The 15,186-nt window shown below is 51.5% G+C and overlaps 3 protein-coding genes across 3 annotated transcripts; 1 reads left to right on the plus strand and 2 right to left on the minus strand.

Annotated features, from left to right (window-relative positions):
* Positions 1 to 1,420: 1,420 nt before the first annotated feature.
* Positions 1,421 to 5,965, minus strand: L3040_006756 (uncharacterized protein; the record flags this gene model as incomplete). Its single annotated transcript, XM_007291190.1, has 7 exons — positions 1,421 to 1,642; positions 1,723 to 1,948; positions 2,002 to 2,460; positions 2,511 to 2,845; positions 3,154 to 3,238; positions 3,472 to 4,854; positions 4,917 to 5,965. 7 exons carry the CDS (start codon positions 5,963 to 5,965, stop codon positions 1,421 to 1,423), a joined length of 3,759 nt encoding a protein of 1,252 aa, XP_007291252.1.
* A 4,357-nt stretch (positions 5,966 to 10,322) lies between these two features.
* L3040_006757 (uncharacterized protein) lies at positions 10,323 to 11,878 on the minus strand (the record flags this gene model as incomplete). Its single annotated transcript, XM_007291188.1, has 4 exons — positions 10,323 to 10,549; positions 10,664 to 11,461; positions 11,511 to 11,699; positions 11,848 to 11,878. 4 exons carry the CDS (start codon positions 11,876 to 11,878, stop codon positions 10,323 to 10,325), a joined length of 1,245 nt encoding a protein of 414 aa, XP_007291250.1.
* Positions 11,879 to 12,214: 336 nt separating this feature from the next.
* Positions 12,215 to 14,478, plus strand: L3040_006758 (uncharacterized protein; the record flags this gene model as incomplete). The annotated part of the gene is made up of 2 exons (XM_066154236.1): positions 12,215 to 14,023; positions 14,158 to 14,478. 2 exons carry the CDS (start codon positions 12,215 to 12,217, stop codon positions 14,476 to 14,478), a joined length of 2,130 nt encoding a protein of 709 aa, XP_066011211.1.
* Between the last annotated feature and the right edge of the window lie 708 nt (positions 14,479 to 15,186).

The raw sequence follows: 15,186 nt of genomic DNA on the forward strand, positions 1-15,186 counted from the left end.
CTCTGCCATACACAAGCCTCCGATCGGCAGATTAGTAGTTGGGTGGGTGACCACCAGCGAATACCTGCTGTTGTATGTAAGCTTTTGTCTTTTCCTTTTGCATGTCTTCTTCTCCCCCCCTGATCTTTCAGTTTTGCTAGTATTCTTTCGTTTTTCTCTTCTTTTTTTCTTCTTTTTTTCTTCTTCTTCTTTTTCTTCTTTTTCTTCTTTTTTTCTTCTTTATTTTCTTCTTTATTTTCTTCTTTATTTTTTTCTTCTTCTTCTTCTTCTTCTTCTTCTTCTTCTTCTTCTTCTTCTTCTTCTTCTTCTTCTCCTCCTCCTCCTCCTCCTCCTCCTCCTCCTCCTCCTCCTTCTTCTTTTCCTTTTTCGCATCTTGTTGACATAAGCACCTTTATCGGGGAGGATCGAAATCCAGGTGCCGGCATGTGCACCCGACTTTTCCCATCGAGGGAACGGCACACCTTCAGCATGCAGATGCGTCGTCGCACGATGAAAAAGAAAGTGGGTGAGGGCATCATCTTGTACGGTGCTGACTGACTGACTGATCGATTGACCGACTGAGCAGGGCATTTTCTTTCATCTCATCGGCATTCCATTCGAATACCTATCGCTCTCTAGGCCATGCATGACACCTCGGCCCATTTCGTACGATCCATGGGCATAGGAGGTATCTTCAACTTCTCATCTCCCCATCCCCCGAATTTGGCCAATGGCCAAACTTGATCCCTAAAGTCCACAAAGTTCCGATTCCAGGAATCACATCCCTTCAACTCACAACAGCCATTGCGAGAGCATAGCAGCCAAGTTTTACTTTCATAATTTCTCAATTCATTCCGCTCATACAGCTCAGAGCAGGCCAGTCGAACCCACACTAGCCAGTCGTAGCTATCTGTCTATTCTCATCTTATGCCAGCCCAACCACCGCTGCCCACTTTGATGGAGTGAGTATATTTCATCCACCATATCCACGTAAAAGCAAGCCGCTGTGCCTTGCCGCTCCCCCGTCTCAAGCTCATTCTCGCTCGCCCTCTCTAGCATCTATTCGCCCACAGAACAGAGACAGCACCAAAGCCGTTTGTAATGTATCCAGTGACGCCTCGCTGACGCCTGTGACTCCAGCCATCCACGTGCAAAAGTAGGAAAAATCGATCCGTGATATAATACAACAAAACGCCTTGTACACTCAACCCAACCCCGTGACCACCAAAGGCCGCCCCCCCTTCAAATATAGGCAAATTAGGTAAAGACTGGCAACAGCATTCGGGCTTGGATGAGTGCTCAATCTCGAGCCCAGCAAAATGGGCTGAGCAAAAATACAGTGGGAAAGATGCCGAGTCAGGTGTAAATTTTACGCCCTGCCAAGGCTTGGCGGGATCTGTAACAGATGCGTGGCCTCAACGAAAGGAAGGATATGATGCGATCAGAGTTCCATCTCAGTCTCCTGGTCCTGAACAGTAACCGTCGCTTTCGCCTTGGCAGGTGGCTCCTCTTCGTCGGTGCTCACGGCGTCATCGAGCATTTGCTTCAAGAACTCGAACATGGCCGTAATGCTCGTCTTCTGCTTCTTCTCGAGCTTGCGCGCAGCAAGTCCGTCCGTGGTGCCTTGGGCCATCAGGGATATAACGGCGGGTGGAGCTTCGGCCTAGAAAACAAGAGTCGTTAGTCCCATTTGATCTGGATCTGACACGAGTTACGTGGCGGCACGCGGGGGATGAAACTCACCAATAGAGTGTTGATCAAGAGCTGCGTGTCGTCGCCTCGGGCGGCGTCGTGGCTTTGACTGTGGATTGATAGGAGGTTAAGTGCGGTCTGTTGCTCCTCTATCGTACGCTGGTTCCAGGCTGGCTCGAAGCCAGGTGCGGATTGAAGAGGCTGGTGCGACGCTTTGGCAGGTTTGGAGCGGGGAGATCGCAGCGATTGCAGGCTCGCGCCGCGCGTTTGCTTGACCCTATTGGAATGTTAGATTGAATGTCTCGAATAGAAGGCGAATAGGTCACTTACCTTGTGATGAAGTCCAGCTTGATGCTCTTCTCTGGGAGTTTATACACACGACCAAACTCTTTTACATCGTAGAATCCTTCCACTGCCTCATCCTCGCTCGGATCATTCTCGATCTCAATGTGACCACTGTTCTTATTTCCGCGAGGGAAAGCCGGCTTGATGACCGGAGCGCCCTTGATCTTGCGGAAACGGTGTGCCGGCGCCATGATCTCCGGGATGAGTACCAGGAGATCATCAATGTGGGCTGGGCATCGCCATTGTCTACCATGACCGGGCTCCTTTGCAAGGGGGATTGGGAGACAGTCCAAGTGCCAGGTAAGATGACAGTACGTGCAAGGGACAATCATGCGGTCTGGAGGAGATGCCTCACCATTACATTGATGGCAGAGGATGATCTTGCCGTTCTTATCCTTCTTTCTGTAGTAATCAGGAGCTTCCTCCCAGCCAGCTTTCGTGTTCCTATCCAAGAGTCAATACGGTCGCATCAAATCAGGCGCAGCTTGGCTTACTTTGGCTTGGGGGGGATAATCTCCTCATATTCTCCCGCGGGGCCAGTCTTGACATCGACGAAATACTCGCGAATTGACTGTGGAAGATGGAACGATCTCGGGTTTGTATCCGCGAAATCGGCGATCAGGGGTCCCCAGATCCCACCAACCTCCTCGTACGGACCGTGTTTCTTGTATTCACAGGCGTTGCAGAACCAATCTGGTGATTTATCCACAGCGTCATCAGACAGCGGAGGATCGATACAATTGGAGTGGAATGATCGAGTGCAACCATCGCAGCAGACCAGGCCGCCGCACCCTCCGCATGCCGAGCAGAATTCGTCGTTTTCGCCGTCCTGTATCATGGGTCAGCTTGGGAGGTCTTATTCGAAATTCGAATGTGGGGTGGAAGGGCACGAGCGGAGATAGAAACAAGTGGCGGGACTGGACTGGATGTGGGGGTTTCGGTAAGGGCGGAATGCAGAAATTGCCGCTCGGGCGTTTGCATTTCTGGCAGGTCACAGCAGCCCCAAGAAATCAAAATTTTGATCCTTCGATGCGAAAACGCACCAGTTCGGAATCACCCATAGAGTGGGTGGATGAAGTTCACGAGGGTTTGATTCAGGGGCAGTGCGGACGGACGAAGGAGGGAATTGGAGCGTACCTGAGCAACAGTGCCACCATTACCGGTCGGGCTGCGCAAATCCTTGGGGATACCGGCCAGAGTGCCTTTGTTCTTCTTAACTGGCCTGTGGATGCATTTGCGCGTTAGCATGGTTTCTGCTGATAGGACTGTGATTTTTGTATTTGGGGTACAGAGCTGTAGAACTGAACTGCGAGGGCCGGTCGCATTGTGCGACAGCAATCACAACCCTTTTCATGCAGCAAGAGAGAAGGGAGCAGTGCAGATAATTACAAAGCATGGTGATCTAGATACCAAGATGCTTCGAGTGATGGGGCAGTGTAGGGAATGATGACTTACGATATCTTGACACGCAGACCTGTGCCTATCTTGGGCTTCTTCGACTGGCGGGTGGCGGGGTTCGGGGTACCAGCGCGCGACGAAGGACCCGATCCTCCTGGAGGGAAAGGGGGTTTGAACGCGAGTTCAGTCGGGGAGCTGCCTTCTTCAGAGACATATCGCGAGTTCTGCCGGGTTTCTCTGCTGTTATGCAGGAGGCGCACTTTTGGGGCTTTCTTTAACTTCTTCGCCGCCCTGACAGCAGTGGAATCGCCGCCGTCCGAAACCCATTCCATCTCATCACCTGCAACAACCTCTACCTGGTGGCGCTCGAAGCTCTCAGCTGTCGAGGTCTCTCCGGTGATTTCCTTCGCTTTCCGCTTCATGCAATTGGAGACATCGTCCTCTTCCTCTGGGCAGATGGACTTCTTTGCATTCTTGATCTTGAAGGTAGCTGGTAGCTTTTTGGTTGTCTTAGAGGGTTTCTTGGACGATGATGTTGATGATGATGGGTTGTTCACAACCACGACTGGAGCCATAATTGGTTGCGGATCGGCAGGTTCTTTGGGAGCGACTGTCGAGGCTTGAGAGTCGGCGGAGCGAGGACGGGCAGAAGCAGAAACAGATGGTGCAGGGGCAGGGGCAGGGGATGCTTTGCCCGTGGAGAAAGTGAAAGTCTTAGGGCCCTTGGCTGGCGCCGGGGTTAGTCGTGTGGCGTTGCGGGCCTGTGCATCTGCTTCCAGCGCTGCCTCTTGAAAGCTGGTGGTGCTTGCATATGGGCTTACCCTCTGCTTTGGCTGCTGGAAGAGTTGAGCGAATACACCGAATCGGGCCATTCCCAGGCTATGAGGTGCAAGAGGCAACATCGGGCCGGGCGGAGGGACGGGACGCGGTGGCGAAATGATTGTTGAGTTCAGTATAAGCTCTTCGTTGACCGAAGACAAAGAAGAGCTGCTCGAGTTGGAACGTGATCGTTGCGCGCGAGACAAGGTCTTTGGATCACGAGCGACACCGTTCTCGAGGATGGGACGGGCACCGCCTTCTGGCTTCTGGCGCTCCTCGCCCTTCTCGCTCATAGTCACGTCATCTGCGCCACTCCTAGCTGCAAAGCCGTTCAACTCGGCGCTTGCAGGCTGGAAGCTGTTGCTTCGTTGCTTCTTGCTAACATGCTCGTCTCTATTTTTAGGAGAGGCGACGACGGACATGGCGGGAGGTGCAGGCGAGAGATTTGCGGGTGTGGATGAGAGACTATGGGCGAGTGATGAACTTCTTGCTGGGGCGGCTTCGCTCGGCTCCCGGCTTTTTCGTATGTAGGGTGTTTGGTAAACAGGAGCTGGGGGGTTGACGAGGTTGATGGCGTTGTAGATGGTAGACTTTGGTGTTGGTTTTGATTCGGAGCCGTCACTGGGAAACTTGTCAGTAGATTGTCGGGAATGCGAATCGTAAAAAATTGTCAGATTACATACCCATTGAAATACTCATCAGCACGACCACCTTTCTTTCCCTCCCTCTTCTTCCGCCGTACCACCTTTTGGAATTTCTTCATCTGCTCCTTGTTGTGCCATCCATTGTAAACAGCGTCAAACATTCTCACCATATCAGGATCTGTACGATGTTCATCCCACAAAAGGCGTAAAGCGTAGGCAGTGGGCCAGTCGTCACAGTCCAGAGCCTCCTGAACGGCCGCCTCGACGACACCGTCTGTGAAAGGCAGATTAATTACAGCAAGACCGTCAGGGCCAAGCGGTGGTTCTGGCGTCTCAGAGAGATATCGTGGGTACCTACGGCTGGGTTTTTCAAGGCGCTCCTCCTGAGGTCCAATAATTGGCGATCGTAGCGCGAGAACCGACTGACCGGCGGCACTCTGAGGGCTAACACTTGGCTGCGACACCGAGAGACTCTTTTGCACACTTGTAGAATGTTGAGGAGTCGTCGAAATAGGTTCAATACCGTCGCCGACATTCCTTGAATTGTTCGATGGGAGGGATGTCTGTGGTGGGAGTTCAACTTCGGCTACCTCAATTGACGCCACCGGCTCTGCGATTTCTGCCGATGATACCGGCTCCTCCCCTACTGGCTCTACCGAGTCGACTGACTCTGCCGGTGCATCCTCCGAGACTTCTTCTGGTGTCGCAGTTTCTTGGGCAGGATCGGGTGTCGAGACCAGGGAGTTGACCAAACTTCTGGACCGTTCACTTTCACCCTTTGCCAACGCCTTGAGGACCTTTGCCGGCGGCCCGACCCCGAGTGGCATCATGTTCGAGACAATCGAGTGCCTAATTATTCCAGCTTCAACATATGAAGCTCTCGCAGGCGCTGGCGCTGGCTCGCTCCATGAGCTCTTGGGAGCTGCAGGAGCCTCTCCCACGGTGATCTTCGAGTTCGCGGCCCCGGCCACCCAGTTCTGCAACATCGTCTTTGGTTTGCCGGCGGCAGATTCCCCACTCTCAACGGATTGCACTGGCGCACATGGACTCGAGATGCGGGAGCGGGAGCCTCTCTTTGAGGCCGACATGTTTGTTGTTGTTGTTATTATTGTTGGGTCGCAGCCCAATGTAATTTCGCGATCGCCCGCCTGGGGGTGCAGTTGACAGCTATGGACGATCAAGTCAGCTCGAGGGTTGCATACACCGATGGCGAGGTACATACCTTTCTCTGCAGCGGTTCGGCCGCATACAAAGCTGGCTTTGTCGTGATCCGGTGGTGGGTGATGCGCTCGAGTTGGAGTTGATTATTTGAGAAGTTGCAAGTTTCCCCTATGTCGTTAGCGAAGACTGCTAATCCATATGTGGTTAGCGCACTTATGGCACTCCAACAAATCAATCATCCGCCACAAATTCACTTCACCTTTGGGACGTACCGGATCTGATAGGCAACTTTTGCCTGGGGGCAACGAATAAATCCTCTTGAGAGAGCTGTCAGGAATCTGAAATCTGGAATCTGGAATCTGAAATTTGGAATCTGGAATCTGGAATCTGATCTGAGGAATCTGATCTGAGAAGTCTGATCTCTGAGGAATCTCAGAATGTGCGTTGTCCGATAGACCCGTCGTTCTGTTGATCAGATATGGTGTGGTGGTGCGTTTGTGTGGTATAGTTGGTGGTGTTCTGTTCTGTTGTGGTGTGGTGTGTTGTGGGAAGGAAGAGCTCGACGAGGAATTGGGATACGAGAGGCGAGGCGAGGCGAGGCTACTGGTAGGCGAGGCGAGAGGTCAGGACGAAGGGCGAAAAGGGGCTGGCTATAACACAATACCAGTCGATTAGTAACTACCTACCTACCTAACTAGCAGCTATAATAGCGTGAGAGCCTAACCGAGTGACAATGACATGGAAACACACACAATCGCTTGAGGATCCGCACAGCCCTATTGTCTGTTGTCTATTGTCTATTGTCTATTCTTGAGTTGATGTATACCGCAAAGATGCTCTCGAAAGGCGATTCGGCGGCGATAGATCTTGTCTTGTTGACATGAGAGAGTTGTTGTCTGGTCTAAGGTCTGAATTTGGTCTGCCGGTAAGGACGTGGGCGCAGGATCCAGCCCCCCCTTTTATATAATGAATGAATGTATAATACCGTAGAACCCGTGCGAGGTGAATTACTCGAGTTTCATCTATCTTACTGTAACAATTGCCTTATATGGACCGCCGCATTATTATCGACAATAAACAAATACATCGAATCATTCCTCTCAGGCCAAGGAGATCGTTTCGCTACTGAAAACCATTGCACCTACACCCGCACCCTAACAATCTTGTATCCAATTTCTCTCTCTTACCAAGGAAATCTCAGAGACCTCGGTTATCAGAGTCCCATTGTTCTTGAGGAGGCAGTCAGGTTTCTTTGTCAAGTCAAAAATTTCCCACAGGTCGAGGCTATTCACGCTTGCTCGTTCTATTGCGGGTCCGGATCCAAGGGGCAAAGTAAACACGCCGAGAGATTTTATGTGGGTCCAACCTTCAATCCGAGAAGAAGGGCAATGTTGACAGCGCCCTCGCCCAGCACAACCACCAGACGGCTGCTTCGCGAGGCTCACGACGTCGAGATCTGTAGATGCGTGATCCGCTCATGCCATAATCATCCTTCTGCAAGGCCTTCGTGATACCCACATCCATTCAGGAGGCGATCTTCGGCTAATAATGAAAGAGCAGCCACAGCATCGGTTCCTTTCTTTGTGCTTCGATGCCACCGCCACCAAGGTCAGGCTAGGCTATGCCTTCTCAGCTCACGAATCACGAATCCGCCGGCAATTCTGGACGGTTGGGTTGGAGTGAGTGAAGTGACAAGATCACGATTCAAGAATGCCGACCAGATCTTATACTCGAGCTCGGGATTCTGCTGTGTGGACTTGCGACATGATCATACCGGCTCCTCCTCCTCCTCCTACCCCTACCTCTCTGCCCTCCCACCCACATCGGATCACATCTCACTCCTTGGTGTTGAGCAGAAAGACATCTCTTCAGCGCCCTTTCCCAAGCTTTCGTCATGCTAATTCCAACAGGTATTCCGATTCTGTCTATCTAAACATTGGAGAACGAAGACCCAGGCTGAGATTAGGTGTCCCGTACTTCTCTCCCCTACCAAAGGACGGAATCTCAGATCTAGGACGCCCACTGCCTGCCAGTTTCTCAGCTGTGTGCTCACTCTACTGTTTCTTTTTGCTCCAAAACAATGGATATCTCTTCGAAGTCACCCTACTGACGAGACTTCTCCATAACTCACTGAGATCAATCTTCTCGTTCCTTCATCATGCTTGCCCTTCCGCGTTTTAGCTACGGAGGTATCTACAAGAGGCAATGTCCACATCACATTTGGTAAATCTGGGATCTTGGAAGGTTCCATATTCTGAGTCGGCGACTCTGCTTCGTGTTCTTCAACTCCACTCCACTTTACTCCACTTCATTCCAATCAAGAACTACATGTGGTCTATTCATCTCTGACGAAGTTGGATCTTTTCACTGTCGTCTCATTGGCCCCCAACTTGACTATCACTCTTCCCCCAAAACTTTCCACCCTACACATCTTTTCCTGTATTCGAAGTTCCACGGTTCACAGCCCCGGCTGTTTACGAAGCTTCGGAACCAGCAGGCTTCAACTCAGCTTTCGAAATCGCACCAATTCACATCCCCGAACGCCAAACCTCAACCCATCGACTGCGACAGATTTCATCTCAAAGTCAAGGAGATTCGATGTACCAAGGTGGTCACATCTTCGTTCTTCCACGAGCCCAGCTCACGGGCCTCAAAACGACAATTCAAAACTCCCTGCACTCCAAACCCTGCCGTTCGTGCCCCCAACTCTCGCCCCGTCGCCATCATCTCCAGCAAGCTGGTCAAAACGGCTGGTTCAAGAACTGGCATGTGTCGAGTCGCCCAGTCCGTTGATTTGGTATGTACCGTACTGGCATGCGCGATATCCGTTCGAGCCAGGCAGTACCTTCCATCTAATGACGCCCGCTCTTGAGAGGCTGAGACCACCACACCAGTCTTGCGTAGGAGCATGCGAATGGATCACAATCATCAATGCCACCTTTGCCGCCGAAACCAGTTCTACACGGAATGAAGTTCGTCGACTTGCGAGGTTCTAGAGAATCCTTGCTCATCTCATACCAGGAAGTTGAAGCAGATGATGATGATGATCGAATGCTCATATATATACATTCGATCATATGAATGACGCGGCTTCACGCGCCTATCCCATCCGATCTTTAAGTTTGAAAAGATGGAAAGGAAAACAAAGGAAAGGAAGATATAAAAAGAAGATGCCGAGTCACCGCTTGCTCTGAAGCTGAACGCAACCACCCTCGATAATCCTGTTGCCGGTATGGTTCAGCTCACAAGAAATCGCCACGATGTTTCTGACCAGTGTCAAGAGCCAGCCAGCCTAGACGGCAGGCTACTCGTCGGTTGCCTGAGTATTTTTGAAAATTTGCTAACTTGCTGTCGTAAGTAATCAGAATCCTCAAAATCCTCAAATCAAATCACCTGACGGAAAATCAAGAAGCCCTCCCCTCTAGCATCTCGGTTCGCTCCCCCCCAAAAAGGGCAACATGAAGAACACGTTGAAGCTTTAGAATCCAATGAAATATATCTAAAGAGAGAGAGAGCCCTGACCCTGATCCTGACCCTCCCCCTCCCTCAGCTCTGCAATTGCCCCCAAAAACAAAAAGAGAGGAGAGAGAAAGGGAGAGAGGAAGAAAGAGCGCGGGTCTGATTTCATATGATCTAACATCCCGGGCCGGCTTCATTTGCTGCTTAATGGATTACGGATGCCATGTCATATCATGTAATGAATACGGAGTATGGCTCGGACAGATACAACACAATAGTCTAGCTGCTGATGGATGGGAGAATAAGTTATTCTCACTGCCCAGGCCAGATCTGCATGTGGCTTTGAGTGAGTGCGACTGTGCTGTGTTAGGACATGATGCTTCATACCTAAAAACCAACTGCCAACTGCACCGGGTATGAGTTGACGTTACACTATGGAATAGGTAGAACAGTGACCGGGCCGCCATTGAGTGGCCACTCGAGCAAGGATTGGGTATAATTAAGTAAGCACATGATCACATTCGGCTGTGCAAGGCTGGGGCTGACTGGGCCAAGATAGATTGGCTGTGCTGGGTGCGGAAATCACAGAATTGATGTCTACCGGTGGATATGCAAAGTTGTCATAGACCACATCAGGAGTATTGCTGAATACTCGCATTGATTCCTTGGCATAACCTAGCGAGGTGTCCACTGCAAAGAAAAAATTGCAATGTAGACAGAGGTGGCCATAACATGGATAATCACCCCTTTCCCACCATCCAGGAGAGCCATGTGGCCATCAAATCATGGGAATTCATGGCATCATCAACGAGGCCGTCAGCGGCTCTACTCCTCGTCAGAGCTCTCGTCATCATCATCGGGGGCAGCAGCAGCCGCGGCCTTCTTGGCTGGCTTCTTCTTCTTATTCTTGTTCTTAGGCTTGGACTCCTTAGCGAGCGGTTGCTCAAGGATCTTGAGGACCTCCTCGTCGGTAATCTTCTTGTCGGACTTCCACTTGGTGAGGTCTGGGGTGGGAGGAGCGGCGAGCTTTTGGAGACCATTCTTGGTGATGGCTGAGGGAAGTCAGCATATGGCATCGCTATGGACTAGAATACTTCCGAGCAGTGAGCGCGCCCAAACAGCGGCCGCTCGAGTCCAGCCCAGGAAGCAAAAGGGAGAGCACTCACCAATAGTGGTCAAAAGACGACCAACAGAGGCACCATCCTTGTCTCCTGCGACCTCGTATGCGCGAAGAACGTTTCCACGTACACACTCAACAACACCAACCTTAGCGTCTCTCTCATCCTCTAGCTGTCTCAAACTGAATGGGAAAACACCAAATCTCTTGACAACCTCGTTCAGAACTTTTTTGGAACTAGGTCTCTTCAAAGCGTATGTGAGGGTTGTACGTCTGTGAAGAGTCGTTCTGTTCTCAAAGTTCTTGATCTTTCCAGTGCCGGTACTGACGCCCATCTCAACTCCCCAAACATCGCCCACCTCCGGGACTCCCTCCCCCTTAGTTCCGTCACCTGGAGCAAGAATGATCTTCTTCTTGCCCTCAATCTCATTTCGCTCAAACTCCCAGCTGGTAGTGTGCTCGACCAAGTTGCAGTCGTAGCTTTTGACAACTTTCTCTAATAGACTGGTAATCTTGCTCTGGGTTGGGGCCTTGACCTTGGCAGCCTTAGCCTTCTCCTCGTCAGTACCGGTAGCGAGAAGTCCCGGTGGGACCATCAAACGCAGCAGGAGCTCGTTTGCGTAGTGTGTAGCCAGGAGAAGATCAGCGTCTCGACCCTCAACTTCGCTCTTGCCAACGATAATGGTATCGCAGACAATAGTACCGAAGCCGTCGATTTGCGCACCCAACTGGATCTTGACCGCCTCTCCTTCTTTGAGCTCGACAGCAGCTTCGGCCTCGTCGGACTTAAGTGGGGTGTATGGGGTGACGAAGGACGACGGAGAGACGGTGGTGGGATGGGAAATACCTGTAGCTGTTAGAGCAGAACAAGCAAAACATAGGAACGTCAGCTTTACCCTTGACGATCTTCTTTCCACGGTAGACCTTCTCAATCTCCTCGTCCAACAGCTTGTCTCCCTTCTCGCAGATGGTTACAATTTTCTCACCAGCAACGCAAAGCGCGGCAACGGCCTCCAGAACCTTCTGAGAGATTTGCGCGGCATTCTTGTATTTGGTAAGGGTATCGGGGTTGGCGAGAGTGTAGTCTATGTGCTCGAGTGTCAGTATAGTCTCTGCTGGCACCTCTCGACCTCGTCGTCGTGCAAAGCCTGCAAACTTGGGAAGCAGATAGCGGGGTCATCATGGCCCCTCACTTGGGCTTGGGGATGTGCAGCGATTCAATTGAGTACTTACCGATCTCCTCGATTTCCTTCTTCTCGGCCATGTTGACGGAAATTGCAAGAAAGTTATTCGGATTCGCAGAAGAGGTTGTGAAGGAGTGGAAAGAGTGAAAGAGGTGATGGGCTGGGTAAAGGGGCAAGTCAATGTGGGTGAGTGGGATGGGATGTCCGAAATTCGCTTGTGTTGTTACGGGAGGATGGCCAAGCTTTTGAAAACTTCGATTAGTCAGCCTCGATATCAAAAGATCCAAATCTAACGCGAATCTGCTTGACAGGGAGGTTGAGGTACGCGCCGACATCAATACATCCAACATTAAACCCTCCAGGCCTGCCCTACCTCCTCTCCGCAGCGTCGCCGGTCTGTCGCGAATGCCTTCGCAATGGCTCCAGACCCCCACCAGGCGCCTCTACCAGTCCATGATGCCGCAGACGCCCCAGCCCCTTCTCTAGCCCATCGAGGGAGAGGACAAGGACGTACCAAGGCGGAATTCGACCAGATCCTCCTCGAGGATTATCTGCACAAGCAGCTTCTAGACTCCGATGCGATCCTCGACGACCATGGCCCGACGAGTCGCACCGCCCACATTACCAAGACCCTGCTGGCCCAGAAGGAGGACTACTACAATGTTGCCAACACGTACCGGCCGTACTTTCCCCCAAGTCGACTATACGGCCCGGGCTACGCTGGCTATGGCAACGGGACAACAGACGGGCCTCCGCGGATTCTGTACCCCCACAACAAGCCTAGGCTGGGTCACAGGAAGACGCCCAAGATGCGCCAGAAGCGCAAAGACGTCGCTATACAGGCAGAGCAGGAGGAATGCCTGATGCCTGTGCGGTTAGAAATCGACTGGGACAAACTCAAGCTACGAGATACCTTTACTTGGAATTACCATGATCGGATTACAGACATTCAGATCTTTGCGACTGGCCTGGCCGAGGACTTTGGATTGACGGGTCCGGCCGCTGCTCCAGTTGTTGAACAAATTACCACCCAGCTGCGCGAACAGCTCAACGATTTCCACCCGATCACTGATCCGCCCCAAGAGCCACTGATGTCTGACCTTCCATACTCGGCATACAAGAACGAGGAATTGCGGATTCTCATCAAGCTTAACATCACCATCGGACCGCATACTTTAGAGGACAAGTTTGAATGGGACATCAACAACACCTTGACATCGCCGGAAGAGTTTGCGCAGTGTATAGCCCGTGATTTGGCTCTATCGGGAGAATTTACGACCGCCATTGCACATTCCATACGGGAACAGTGTCAATTGTTTATACGAAGTCTGTTTATGGTTGGATATCCGTTCGACGGGCGCCCAGTAGAAGACGCTGACTTGATTGCTGCGTTTCTTCCTTCCCCGTTGACATCCGTATTCCGTCCCCAGCAGATCGCGAAAGACTACCTGCCGTACTTATACGAGACGACAGAACAGGAGTTAGAACGCGGAGAGATAATTTGGTCGAGAGAGCAAAGGAGGCAGAAACGGTCTATAAACAGAAGAGGAGGCCCCACACTACCAGATTTAAAGGACAGGCAAAGGACAGTACGGACAATGGTGGTCTCATCAGTCATTCCTGGATGCGCCGACACAGTCGAGGAAAGCCGGCTGTACAAACATGTTACTGGGGCTGGGAGATCCAAGCGTCCGGGCCGAGAGGGCGACCTTTCGGAATCATCTGACGAGGAAGATTCGAATCCTGACTCCCCAGCTCTGGCATTGCAACAAGGAACAGCGAGGACGAGGCATATGCGAGGAGCTGCTACCGCTGCGCAGCAACGCATGGCCAACTTAGGAAGGTCCGAAACTCCTGAAGCAGCTGTACACCATCACGAAACGAGAACCTCTGCTCGAAGATTGGTTGGCCGTGATGCTCGTGATGAAAGCGAGCCACTTACGCTGATTGTGAAGTTGAAGCTTGGAAAAGAGAGGATGAAGAAGTTCGATCGGGCAGTGAAAGCTGGTCGTTCAGCGACCTCGCAACAACCAGAGGCTGTTCAGCGTGCCATGTCTACTCCTGGCCCAAGTGCAGCTCCACGACCTGGCTCAATGGGTCCGCCGCCTTCAACTCCAAATGCCCAGAGCCAACCTATACCACCGTCAACGACTCCGGGACCAATGGGGCAAATAGGTCGAGTCGATGCACCACCCCCCGTGGGAGGGCAAAATCCACCCTCACCAGTAAGTAATTCTTATCGATATTTTGCGTGCGACTTGATTTCGAAGAGATCGCGTTGGAGCTCGAAAAGTTTCGAGGACACTTGGCTTATATTTCCTACACATTGATGCCAGCGACGTTTGCTAACAACAACCAGCCTGCTCCGGCATGGCTTACGGCTGGTCTCAGGGATCTTCTAAAGGTATATCCTAATGACCGATTTGAAGGCGTTATGAAATACACTGCGGTCAACAAGGTTACTGAGCTACCTACTGCAGCCCCGCAGCCAGGCCAAAGCTCTGACGGGGTAAAGTATATGTTTCTACCACGGATAAGGTGCAACGACTGCCCCGGAAAGCTGTACACACCCGGTCCGGAGAGAACAGTTGGTAACTTCGAGGTTCACTTGAGAAATCGCCAGCACCGAGACAAGGTAAATGCGAGGATAGGTGTAAGCCAAGTGTCTAATGGATCCTGAAGCGATTTGCGAGAGGACGGAGCGGGTGTATTATAAGTGCCGCTAGGATACCATGGTGTTCAGGAGTAGGGTTGATGGATGGGATGAAGCGAAAAACGACCTGTCATGAACCGCATTGCGGCTGAAGATACTGTACTAATAGAAGTAACTTGTGGCAAGCGGATACCTGACTCATTTTCCGAGCCGAGATGGTACGCTCGCGTTGCATTTCATTGCATCTTCCTTTTCATCTGTCAGAGTTTCTCATCGAGTATTGCCAGCAGAAGAGTCCAGTCCTGTCTTTCTTCAATCGGGGGGCCTCTGTCGGGATTCCCGCCCCAAGAATGGGGTTAAGGGTGAACTGCCGAGATGATATTGATTGATCTCCGCCATATCAAGAAAACACCATCTTTTTGTTTCTATGCAAGTTTACTGTTTACTGGTTGCCCCTCCTCGCCACCTCATGCATGTAGCGCCCGCTCTGGCTCTTAACGCAGAAGATCTCTTTCTCTTATCCTGCCTTGGCCTCCCAAGACTTCCTTGTCGTGTCTTGACCGAACTGCATCGGCCAACCCACCTATAGTACAGAAGAATATCTCCATATCTCTCGTCAGCGGGGATGAAGGGGAGCTTATCTCGGGCTTGATGTGATAACGATGGGCCGCTGCAACGGTGCATATAATGAATGGATAATCCCCTGGACCGGAAGGATTGGAGTGACACGGTACC

Source organism: Drepanopeziza brunnea (assembly GCF_022702325.1).
Source record: "Drepanopeziza brunnea f. sp. 'multigermtubi' strain 214-2 chromosome Unknown ctg11, whole genome shotgun sequence".
NCBI classification, from domain to species: domain Eukaryota; kingdom Fungi; phylum Ascomycota; class Leotiomycetes; order Helotiales; family Drepanopezizaceae; genus Drepanopeziza; species Drepanopeziza brunnea.